This window comes from Apium graveolens, chromosome 8, assembly GCF_009905375.1.
Source record: "Apium graveolens cultivar Ventura chromosome 8, ASM990537v1, whole genome shotgun sequence".
Classification (NCBI taxonomy): domain Eukaryota; kingdom Viridiplantae; phylum Streptophyta; class Magnoliopsida; order Apiales; family Apiaceae; genus Apium; species Apium graveolens.
Genome location: NC_133654.1, coordinates 8,677,961 through 8,691,048, shown reverse-complemented (window position 1 = coordinate 8,691,048; position 13,088 = coordinate 8,677,961). Strand labels below are relative to the sequence as shown.

The 13,088-nt window shown below is 37.8% G+C and overlaps 1 protein-coding gene across 1 annotated transcript; it reads left to right on the top strand.

Moving 5' to 3' along the window:
- Positions 1–10,415: 10,415 nt before the first annotated feature.
- On the top strand, positions 10,416–11,030 carry LOC141679247 (F-box protein CPR1-like). The gene has a single exon (XM_074485751.1). It carries the CDS (start codon positions 10,416–10,418, stop codon positions 11,028–11,030), a length of 615 nt encoding a protein of 204 aa, XP_074341852.1.
- Positions 11,031–13,088: the final 2,058 nt, after the last annotated feature.

The following is a 13,088-nucleotide window of genomic DNA, read 5'->3' as shown; positions in this document are numbered from 1 at the left end:
TTTGTGAAAATTTGAATCTCCCACCCGAGAATAAATTACACCAAAATCGGTCGATTTTAGCATAAAATGTTTCAAAAAAACAATAAAGAACCACCCCACCCATCAACCGTACAACCGCCACCTACCACCGGGAAAAAATTTCGGTGACTCCATCTCTCACCATTTCGCTCTCCGTTTTGCTTCTCCTTTCTCAATCTATCTCTTCGTCCCCTTCTTTCTAGCTCACTCTCACTCAATCACCATCTCTCCTGATTCTCTTTCATAATCTCTCCTTAGTCTCCCAATTCATCTCTCATATAAGTGAGCCAAATAAAATCTGCCAGCACCCTACAACAACCTCAACTCAAACCAACAAATAAAATCCCTCCACTTCTCCTCTAAAACAACTCAATCAAATCAAAGGCCAACTCAACAGAACGCAAGTCCCTGAAGATTAAAACTTGGAGTAAAAAAGCTACACATCTTTTCAATTATAGGCAAGTACAATAACTCAAACAAGATTTTTTTTCCCTTAGGTAACTCAACAATAATCAGATAAAGGAGTCAAATTTATCTTTAAAATGTTGAACTCAAGTTGTAGATAATTGTGGGCAAATAAGTTTGTACGAGTGTAAGTATAGTAAAGTGAGAAAATATCGGGAAGAAAAAACTTACTACAATAATGGTGGGTTGAACTGGAACTCTTATAGTTCGGATCAGTGAGAAGATGGGCGGGGGAGGGTGTGGTTGGGGGGTTATAGTTAAAAAAATATTGTTTTTAGTTTTCTTTAAACATTGTTAAAGAAATATTGTTAAAAAAAATCATATAAGACTTATTGTTAACATAAAAGCCACCAAATTCGGTTGTTTTCATTGTTTCCAATATTTATAATTTTTGGAGGGAAATTTCCCGCCTATTTTTATTAAATTTAATAAAAATAAAAGTACAATTAAAATTTAATTCCACCGACTAAAAGCGCCGACTATAAATTTCACCTATTAATAGTGACCGAACTTAAATTTCACCGCATGCGGTGGATTTTATTCATTCGTCAACGAAAATTTTAGTTGATTTTAAATTCCACCGAAATAGGTGGAATTTAACTTCGGTGGCTTTAAGTCGGTGGAATTTAGTTTTTTTTTGTTGTAGTGTTGGTGGATTGGTATGGATGGTAAGGGGACTGTGATACAATTAAGTTCCAAAGGCAAGCCTCGAAGAGCGCAACTAAATATTACTGAAGCAATAGGAGTAAAAGAAGGGGGAGTTAGATAAAACACACTAACATGAAACAAATAGTAGAATCTGTCTGTCAAGTGGTAATGTGTGCGGTGAATGCTTCACTTGAGATGAATTCTCGCATTTAGTTTCCATTTGGCATGCTATACTTCAGAAAAAATGTTTATACTTTAATCAATGTTCCTCGAGTTAATATTTATACATTAAATAATGTTTCTAAAGTTCATGTTAAACGGTCCACGAACAAGGGTGTCAATTATTTAGCTGGTTTTTGTTCTTGTTTATCAATTGTCATAACTGTTATATATCCCATGTTACACATATTAAAAAAAAGACGTATATATCTATATATCTATAATTTATAACATGTAACTCTATAATTTATAACATGTAACATACGTAATAACTTTTATTAAATCATATAGGAGTGCAAAATAATAAAAATTATTACATGATAATAATATACCTATCTACATCGTGCAACATAACATGTATAGTAGCACATGCTAAGAAATAAACATAGAGTACATTATATTTGGGGTACATGAAGAATAACATATATAGTAGTACATGCTGAGAACTAAATATAGAGTACATTATATTCCGGGTACATAAAGAATACTATAAATGATCATCCAGTGAGTCGAACTCTGCACCAACACTTTGTTGTCTGTTATAATGTATAATGTCATACAAGCAAAGAGAGTACTATATTTATAAAAAATATATATGTTGATGTACAATTTAAACAATCTAAGGAAAAAATATAATTGAGAATTAATTATTTATATAATAAACAATCTTTTGACTGTTATTAAGTACTTTAGTGCCAAAAATATATGTTTGTATCTCTATATATGCCTAATTTTTTTAATTACTTGAAATTTGAATGAAAGCCATAAGATCGTACAAGTAAGATGCTTTTATCAAATTTATATAAATCTATAGAAGAAATCTGTTTTTAAAAGATTAGATGATAGAATTTGAAAATATCGTGATTTATAACGAGGTGATACTAAGAGAAAGGAACAACCATTGCACAATTTCCGGACTTATCAAGATGTTTGTAAGCGTTCTTTCAAGCTGTAATGATGAGTTCTCAAAACAAGCTTTTGGTTTAAATTATCGAAGTGTCTTAATAAAATTTCCTCACAACGATAAGGTATTAGCTTATAAAACATCCAAAAAAAAAATGATACGTACATCTGGAGCTAGTCGAGAAAGTATCACAAAAGCCGCAATAAAGTATTTTAAATACCAATATTTTATTGACAGAACCTCTGATTATCCAAACCATAAAGTCATCACAATTTTCGACAAAGAAATAAATGAAAAGAATACATTGAATAATAACAACATATTCTTTAACATTGGTAATATTATCATTAGCATAAACTCACCGAAATTATAGATTTTAGCATCAAAAGTCAGAACATGATAGTTAATAAGAGGAGAATTAAGCACTAGAGTGTGTGAATCAAATGTGATGATACCATAACATCCAACACTTACATAAAATTTTACTACTTACATAAACATCATACATTACTTGTCACAAACATAAGCAATGGGCTTAATTAACCCTCGCTCAAATTTTTTCCAACGTTACTCTTGGAAAAAAGACATTAACATAAGCCTTATCAAAATTGCAAGGAGAGTATTCAAATTCTTTTGGAGAATGCAAATTTGAACCAAACATTTCTCATGAAAGAACAAATTTCCTATTGGAAGATAAAGGCGTAGCTTGTAGAAGCATCATAGGACATAACATCAGAAATGAGAGGTGAACTTCTACGAAAACATATATACCGTGCCATCATTACCTACCAACAAATCCATATTTGAAGAAGGTGTTTTCTTGCAAGTATACATAGAATAGGTGGTTCTTGTATAACATGAGTTTCAAGAGTTGTTTACAAATCATAAGAATGTAAGAGTCCGGAAGGTTCTAGTGGGCTCAACTCATTATTGTTGTTTTCATAACTTTTTTGTGAGGAAGGTTCGTACTACCCAACTTTGAGGGCTAGATTTTTGTGTGTCGGATCCACACAATGATTAATTTTTAATAGGCATCTCCTTTAGACATTCTATTCTAGTATTATTAATTAGTTAATACATTCCACAATTTCCTTATCCTTTAGAATTAGTTAATTAAGTTCAGCTTCTTTGTTTCTTTTCAAATATTAGAGTACTAAGTAACATATGTGATTTACTCCTTGCTTCCACTCACTGCTGCTACTTACATCAGTACTGCAGCTAGCTCCTATACTCTGCACTCATAATTCATATATATAAATTATTTACTTTTGCGTTTCAGCTAAATAAGACCACTGATCTAGGTTGGTTGACAAAAACTCACTAATTTACATCTTCAATTTCTGAAGATTCCGATGTGAACTTCTCCTTAGATTTCACTGTAATACAAGTGGGTTGTAACTTGACCTTGTCATTTCAGTTTTTTAAGATACAGATTCACATTCATTTTTCTTACAATTTCACTTAGTATAATTTAATGGAGACACCTGATTTCTTAAGCAAATTTGCAGGTAACAACAATCATAGTGTATGTTTTATCACGTACCCCGCGAGTGTTGTCCTTTCCTCGAATTCTTGATCCTGACTATGCATTTATTCCTCCTCCGTTTCTCTGCTTTACCCACTCATAACATGTTGATAACTCCGGTGAGCGGGCGGCTCCGTCCGACGGCGTTCCTGGACAATTTGTGCGGGGGTGAGGTGTAGCTGCTGGTTGGGCGCCTGTAAAACAACACCGGAAGGGGGGTTTGGCTCCCACGGCGCCTCCGGTGTGAGAATAAGAATAGACTTGGGAGAAGATGAAGGTATATATGTTTATGTAATTTTGAGGCTGTTGTGTATATGTGTTTATATGTGATGGATGCTGTGTGTTTTTGAGTGTATGAGAGTGTGTGAGTGTGAGAGTAAAAATATTTTCCAACCCCTAAACCCTTCGGTCTTGGGGGTATGTATAGCCCCAAGGTAGGGTTTAGGGGTAGTTACCTCTAAATCTGGGCCGTTGGATCTTGGGAGCGGAGGACGCCTGGCTTGGGCGGATTGCTTACATGTGTCCAGGGGAGGACCACCTATAGAGTGTCCTAACGGCCTCTGACACGCGTCGTGCTTTTCAGGAGTTTTGGTTGTTGATAGCTGTTATAGTCACGTGCCCACGTACCCCTCCTTGGCGGGTTTTAGGATGTGCATGCTTTTGCTGGGACCCCGCTCATGGCCGTCTGAGTCCGGATCCGGATCCGGGTAGGCATTGAGTCCGGGCTCCCCGTCGGATCCGGATCCGGGTAATACGATGGGGCCGGGCCTGGCCTCTCCATTTGATTGTTCTGGGAGAGGGGGGTCTCGGATCATCGATCGAGGCTGGTGTCCTTTAGATCCAGGTTACATCCTGAACGGGTCTCTTATACCTTATCATTTGCCCCCCACTCCCTTATGCGGATTTTCTGGATGAGGGAGTAGAGTAGGATTACATGGTTGGCTTGGGAGAAAAATTTCTGCTCCTGGTTGCCCCCCAATCCGGATCTGGTATAGTAGATGCCAATCCGGATTAAGGTAGGATGGTTGATGCCTTAGAAAATTTTTTGCTCCTGGTTGCCCCCCAATCCGGATCTGGTGTAGTAGATGCCAATCCGGATTAAGGTAGGATGGTTGATGCCTTAGAAAAATTTCTGCTCCTGGTTGTCCCCCAATCCGGATCTGGTGTAGTAGATGGCAATCCGGATTAAGGTAGAATAGTTGCTGCTTCTAGAAAAATTTCTGCTCCTGGTTGCCCCCCAATCCGGATCTGGTGTAGTCGTTGGCAATCCGGATTAAGGTAGAATAGTTGCTGCTTCTAGAAAAATTTATGCTCCTGGTTGCCCCCCAATCCGGAACTGGTATAGTAGATGCCAATCCGGATTAAGGTAGAATAGTTGCTGCTTCTAGAAAAATTTCTGCTCCTAGATGCCCCCCAATCCGGAACTGGTATAGTAGATGCCAATGCGGATTAAGGTAGGATAGTTGCTGCTTCTAGAAAAATTTCTGCTCCTGGTTGCCCCCCAATCCGGAACTAGTGTAGTGGATCCCAATCCGGATTAGGGTAGAATTATTTCAAACATGAAACTGTTGACAATGATCCGGACTATTGTTATTGATCCTGGTTCCTGGGCTGTGGAATTCGAAAGGTTTGGGAATTTAAACGGTTTTGCTCATTTCCCCCCTTCGAATTTGAATTTTGGGCAGTAACTTTGCTTGATAATTGGGCCATAATGATGACTTGATATAAATGTGCATTATGTGTATATATTAATATACATATTTGTCTCCTTTTTTTTGTAACTGCTGGGATAACAAACCCCTGGCTGCCACGTGGCAGGGGTGGTTTCTCTCCCCTTCCCCTATAAAAGCCGCAACCTCCTTTCTTTTTCTCTTCTTATTTTCATTCTTTTCTCTGATTTCTTCTAACTTTTTCTTTCTGGTTGCTTCTGTCTCCTTCTTACTAGGCTCTTTTTGATTCTTTTTTGCCTTAGCCCCAATTCGGTCGAAGACAGATCTCCTGGATTGCTGAGAGTCTCCGGACTCTTCTTGCTCATCATCTTGTTCAAATTCCATCTGAGCCCGAGCTTGTTCATCTCTGTAGAGCCTGATTGCTTCAGCAAGTTCATGGCTTGTTAAGTTAGCCATATGCTCCTCTGCAACTGGAACATTTTTGTACTTGTATTGATTTAGCTCTATGACATTTCTAGCATCCCTGATCGGGGTATGCTATGTCAGTGGTTGCTCCTGGAAGGTCTCCCTGTCTCCTCCAAGTTCTTGAACTTGAGAGGGGTCTTGATCCTGAATATGGGTACTGGCGGAGGGCCTACCGGCTATACTTTTTCATGCTCTTGCCATCACCACAAATGTACAAACAACTGACCAAGATTTGAGGTTACAAATGTGGATCTGCGGTTGTTTTTTTGAAGATTACAAAAAAATTCCAGAATAACAGCAAGCAAATTTTCTGGGTTTTGCTAACAACAATAATAAACAAGAACAACAGCCTCTTGAACAAAAAAGAAAATATACAAGCTAAAACAATTCTGGGTTTTAAAATTACCAAGACTATCAAACCCCAGGCTTCAAGACTATCAAGATTATCAAACTCTAAACAACCAAAACTTAACAAGAGCGGGCTCACACAAACGTGGCCTAAAGTAACGAGTTCAGACAAACTTGGCTAAAATAAACATTCATATTCAAGAAAGGTTTTGGTTGTTTATGTTCTTACAGTTTTGAAAGTGGACTCTCTCAAGAGTTTGCTGATGAAGATGAATCCAGGGGCACCGAGACCCAAGAATGGAGCGCCCCTCCTTCTAGCGCCAAATAATAACTCCGGTGAGCGGGCAGCTCCGTCCAACGGCGTTCCTGGACAATCTGTGTGGGGGTGAGGTGTAGCTGCTGGTTGGGCGCCTGCAAAACAATACCGGAAGGGGGGTTTGGCTCCCACGGCGCCTCCGGTGTGAGAATAAGAACAGGCTTTGGAGAAGATGAAGGTATATATGTTTATGTAATTTAGAGGATGCTGTGTATGTGTGTTTATATGTGATGGCTGCTGTGTGTTTTTGAGTGTATGAGAGTGTGTGAGTGTGAGAGTAAAAATATTTTCCAACCCCTAAACCCTTCGGTCTTGGGGGTATATATAGCCCCAAGGTAGGGTTTAGGGGTAGTTACCTCTAAATCTGGACCGTTAGATCTTGGGAGCGGAGGACGCCTGGCTTGGGTGGATTGCTTACACGTGTCCAGGGGAGGACCACCTCCAGAGTGTCCTAACGGCCTCTGACACGCGCCGTCCTTTTCTGGAGTGTTGGTTGTTGATAGCTGTCATAGTCACGTGCCCACGTACCCCTCCTTGGCGGGTTGTAGGATGTGCATGCATTTGCTGGGACCCCGCTCATGGCCGTCTGAGTCCGGATCCGGGTAGGCATTAGGTCCGGGCTCTCCGTCGGATCCGGATCCGGGTAATGCGATGGGGCCGGGCCTGGCCTCTCCATTTGATTGTTCTGGGAGAGGGGGGTCTCGGACTATCGATCGAGTCTGGTGTCCTTTAGATCCAGGTTACATCCTGGCCGGGTCTCTTATACCCAATCACATGTCAATAGAAGTTTCCCATCTTCCTATTCTCTTTTAGCCCACTCCTCTTCAATAAGCAATAACTATCCGTCGTTGTTCTCAGGTTTACCTCGAAGTCTCTCCTTGTTAGTTTTCAAAGAGCCGATAGTTTCTTCCACTTTCATCTTCTCCAAGTCTCCGAATTGCTCCATGGTAGAAGAAATTTGAAGGAAGTTTGAGGGCATCGCTCTTAGCAGCTTCTTGACCATATATGATTCTGCGATTTCTTCACCAAGTGCACATATGTTAACCATGAGTCCACTCATTTCCAGATAGAAGTCGTCAAGGGAATCTGTATCCTTCATGATCATTGCTTCGAACCCACTCCTTACAGTTTGTATCCTCGCCTTCTTCACGCGATCAACATCTTGACACGTGACCCTTACAGCTTCCCAAGCTTCTTTTGCAGTCTCTTTCTCTGCCAATGACAGAAGAATATCTTCGGGGATGCCATGATATATAGCAGCAAGAGCAATTTTGTATGACCTGTTATCGACCACCACACTTTTCTCCTTTGATTCTACAACACCCAAACACCATGGGCCTGCAAGTAGACTTTCATTTTCATTGCCCATGTTGTGTAATTTCCTCTTGACGACATTGGATAATTTAAGCTCACTGCACCATCCTTATTTTTTCCCGTTTCCACTGTCAACATCTTGGGCATTCACTGGGGAGACCCGAGCCCTTATAACAGAATGTTGAATAAATACAAAACAATCTTACATATATTACTAAGTGTTTAATTTGAAACTATGAAAAATAAGATGCACGTTCAACTCATCTTTTATTCAATGAGAATATACAAGATAAATTGCCATGCTAGAAAATAGGAACTGCAGAAACTAATTTTTTAATACAACTCAAACTCACCCGTTGTATACTTATTGACTCCTAAAAACTCTCCATGCCTCCAAAGATCACGTCCAACTACAAGACTCGCGGTTTACAGAGTAACAGGATAACAAGCACACATTTTAATAAATCGAATAAATAAAAACAAGTTTAGAAGAAAATCCCAACAATCTCAACTTACATCAGGGAACAATCTTTCTTTATCTTGTTTAACTAATTTCTTGAATTAGGGAATAAGAACTCTTCAATGTGTGCCTCTATATTCCGTTTAGCACCTCCATCATACTCATCTTTCGATATATCATCCTCCATCATACTCATCTTTCGATATATCATCCTATCAATATAGGATATGCCTACTAATCCTGATGATGATCATGTGATAATCCTGATGAGAAATCGAAAAGAAAAAGAGGAGAATAGAAAATAAAGACTTATAGATTTGTAGCACGGCAGAAAAACGGAGAATAGCGAAAGCGAAGAACAAGATCCAAGGCTTCAAAATCTCGAAAATGACTTCGAAAATGCTCAGCAACGGGAGAAGAAAATGGCGACTGTTGGTTTTCTTCTTTTTTTTTATATGCGAACAGAGAATAAAAGGGGGAAGAGAGCAGCTTTTTATAGGGGCTGGGGGAGGACAACCACCCCTGCCACGTGGCAAGGTGCAATTGGGCCTAGGAGCGGTTTCCAAAAAATGTATATATACATTTATATATGCATATTTAAAAGCTCAATAAATCCCATAATCATTATGGGGTGGTTTTCTAGGGAGTTACTGCCCAAAACTTCTATTATGTTTTAAGTCTTGTCTGAGTCCTCTGAATGTGGTTTACCGGTTTGTTATGGTTTATAATGTTCATGAGATTTTGTAGGAGTGTTTTGAATAAGTTTCGGCTATGTGGAGTAATAGGGTTTATTTAGGATTCATTCAGTACTTAATTCCTTATTTTTAGCTTAGATAAGTGGTGTTCTCTTTCATAATATTATTTAATATGTTTTGTACTCTTTTGCAAGAATAAGATCAACTTGAATACTTTGTGTTTCTCTCGTTTTACATTACAAACACATATCTATATATATTATTGAAACCAGGACTGTAGAAGGTGTATACTTTCTTCACAAACACACCCACTAATGGCCCGGTTAAAGTTTAACGTTAATATTGATGATTCTATGAGTCAAATTTGTAACCAATGACCTACTTGAGTCATTTGACGGTAATGAGTCATCTAATTGATGTTTAACCCAAATAATAAATAATATTCATGCAGACTAATATATAATATATAATTGAGTTAAAATAAAATTAAAGCTATTAAACCATAAAGACACCGTGCTACACTGTGCATAGCACGGATTCTAAACTAGTAAATTTTAAAGAATGGATTATTATAAACATCTTTTAGTACTTCAAATATAGTATATACATATCTCTCTGCAGGGATGTCTTTTTTGTATAGGAGGGATAAAAAAACTTCTTATATTATGTAATTTCTTACATAAATAGATAATTACTTTATTAATCTTTTATATAAATATTTTATAAATATATAATTTTTCTATGAAATTATCTAAATATGTAATTCCAATATAAATATTGGCTCTTGTAATCAATTATCCATTGATATTTGAATGATTTTAAGATACAAAATAAGTGTGATTTGCAAAAGTATTTTTAATTTCACAAATCAATGAACAAAAAGAAACAAAAAAAATATAGAAATTAAATTAAAAAATGATCCTTACTATTATCGAAAAACTTAATAAAATCACTTTGCTTATCATTTCTTCGTAAAAGTAATGTTTTCTCTCATTTTCAAGTCATTTGTTCATACTACAGGCATTCACAATATATATATGCCTCATTAACATGCGTTTTTATGATTTTTTTTATTTCTTTAAAACTAATATTTTAATTTACATAAAGTGTAATGTATAATTGTGTTTTTTTAAAAATGTTTTTAAAAATTGATTTTTCAGTAAAAGAAATGACCATATTTTGTGATATTTTGGGCTTTTTGGGTGATACTGTGAGCTATTACCCAACAATAAAAAACACTTTTTGCAAACAGCGGTAAACATAATTTCTTTTTGCCCTTATTACCTCAAAAACACTCATTTCCATCTCTACTGTTTTCACTCTTAATCATCCCCATCTTCATCTTCATCTAAATTAAACTCTAAAAAAATGTCAGATGAACTGCTTGCCCTCATTTTCATCCACCTACCGGTGTTCATTTTAATGAGGTTGCGCTGCGTTTCAAAGCAATTTCGTGACTTGATAGACAGTCCATATTTCGCCAACGTGCATCTTCGTCATTCGGTGAGAAATCGTTTGAATCGAAATATACTTTGCAGAAGTATGGATCCCGATCTAAATTGCAAAAGTGTGGGTTTACATTGTGTTGAAATTGATACACTCCGTTGTTTTGAACCAAAATGTCCAGGGGGACGTTATAATTCTTCTACTCAATTAATTGGTATGTGTAACGGTGTTATTTTATTTTATGATCAATGTATTAAGGAAATCACATTTTGGAATCCAGCAATTCGCACATATATTGATGTGATTCTTCCTCGTGTTAGTATTCCTCAAGGTTCTTTTTATAATCATACATATAATAATCTGGGGTTTGGGTACGATCGTGTTAATGACAATTATAAAGTTGTAATGACGGTTCAGTGGTATCGTAGTACTCGATCTAATGGTGCGCAGAATGATAAGGAAGTTCATGTTTATAGTTTAAAATCAAATTCATGGAGAAGAATTGGGAATTTTCCTTATTCAGTAAATTGTGGATGATTACTGTTGAGTTGTTTAACACACACACTACTATTTCAAGAAACAAACACAAGAAATATAGACGATATACGCTTAAGTCCATTTTATTAATCTGCAAGTGATTACATATATAAGGGAAAATACACAAACAAGGAAACTAGTAGCAAAAAACCAGGACTACGTGATAACAGACTCACCTAAAACTACTCTTATTCAACCGTTACCCAAAACAAACACCTAAAAGATCTCCACGACCAATTGACTGCATAAAACAGGCTGGACTCGGACTCAGACTTGCAGATCGAACAAAAACAAAACAAGATTATTAAATGTAAAGCCCACAAACTTAGATTAAAGGCCCAACAAACTCTCCCTTAATCTAAAGTTTGTCCCCGTTTTTCTACACTGCTGTATCAACACCCAGAAGCTTTCTCATCCTTTCAAACTTAATAGTAGTGAGAGCCTTTGTAAGACAGTCTGCTCATTGTTCTTCTGTACGAACATGCTTGACAAGAATCTCCCCCTTCTCAACACATTCCCTGATAAAGTGAAACCGTATATCTATGTGCTTGCTCCTACCATGAAAGACAGGGTTTTTTGCCAAATCTATAGCAGATTTGTTATCAATGTAGATCGTCACAGGGCCAACTTCTTTTCCCGTAATCTACCCTAAGAGTTTTTTCAACCAGATAGCTTGACATGCAGCCGCCGTGGCTGCCATGAACTCAGCCTCACAAGAAGAGAGAGCCACACAGCGCTGCTTCTGGGAGACCCAAGCAATCAAACCTTCATTGAGATAAAAAGCCATCCCTCCTGTGCTTTTTCTATCCTCAACATTACCACCTAAGTCGCTATCTGAATAGCCTGACAGGATATTGTTCTTACTGTCTTTAGTGTACGTCAGACCAAAATCAATAGTGCCCTTCACGTATCTCAGCACACGTTTTGCTACATTCTGATGTAAAGTAGTTGGTTTCTCCATGAAACGACTAATGATCCCAACAGAGTAAGCCAAATCAGGTCGTGTATGCATAAGATACCGCAAACCACCTATCAGACTTTTATATTCAGTTGCATCAACTGGAATACCCCCTTCATCTTTATGTATTATTTCTTTTGGATCCATAGGATATTTAGTAGAGTTACACTCAAGCATACCGAATTTTTCGAGTAGCTTTCTGGCGTATCCTGCTTGCTTTAACCGAATAAAACCATCACCTTGCATTACTTCAATTCCCAAATAATAAGTCAATTTTCCCAAATCACTCATGTCAAATATTTTCCCCATTTGCTCCTTGAATTCCTTGATAATTTTCTGACTCGAGCCAGTAACCAATAAGTCATCCACGTATACAGCCACAATAAGCACATCACCGTCAATCACCCTTGTGTAAACAGCCTGTTCGTACGGGAATCTGCTGAAGCCAATCTCTTCCAGTACTTTATTCAACTTTGAATACCATGCTCGCGGTGCCTGCCTAAGTCCGTATAATGCCTTTAGAAGTTTATACACCAGGTGCTCTTTCCCCCTCTTCACAAATCCCTCCGGCTGTATGACATAAACCTCCTCAAGAATCTCGCCATTCAAAAAAGTTGTTTTAAAATCCAAGTGATGTACTTCCCAAGTGTTTTTGGCAGCAAGAGCAAGAAGCAAACGTATGGTTTCAAGGCGAGTCACCGGTGCAAATACCTCATCAAAGTCCACTCCCTGTTTCTGAACATAGCCTTTAGCCACGATTCTGGCCTTATGTTTGATGACATTTCCATTGGCATCCCTTTTAATTTTATAAACCCACTTCAGGTCGATTGGTTTTCGTCCTCGGGGCAGCTTTACCAATTCCCACGTGCCATTCCTTTCAACTGCTTCGATTTCTTGTTTTATTGCTCTTTTCCATTTTTTTTCTTGTGCTGCTTGCTTATAATTCATTGGCTCATCGATTCCCATTACCATCAACTCCTCCTCAGCCAGCTAGATGGGCTCAGTGTCGTTGTAGATGTCACTCAAGAGTCTGACTTGTCTGGGGTGACTTTCTGTTTCAGCACTTGATGCAGAGAATTCTAACAGAGAGTTAGAGGAGC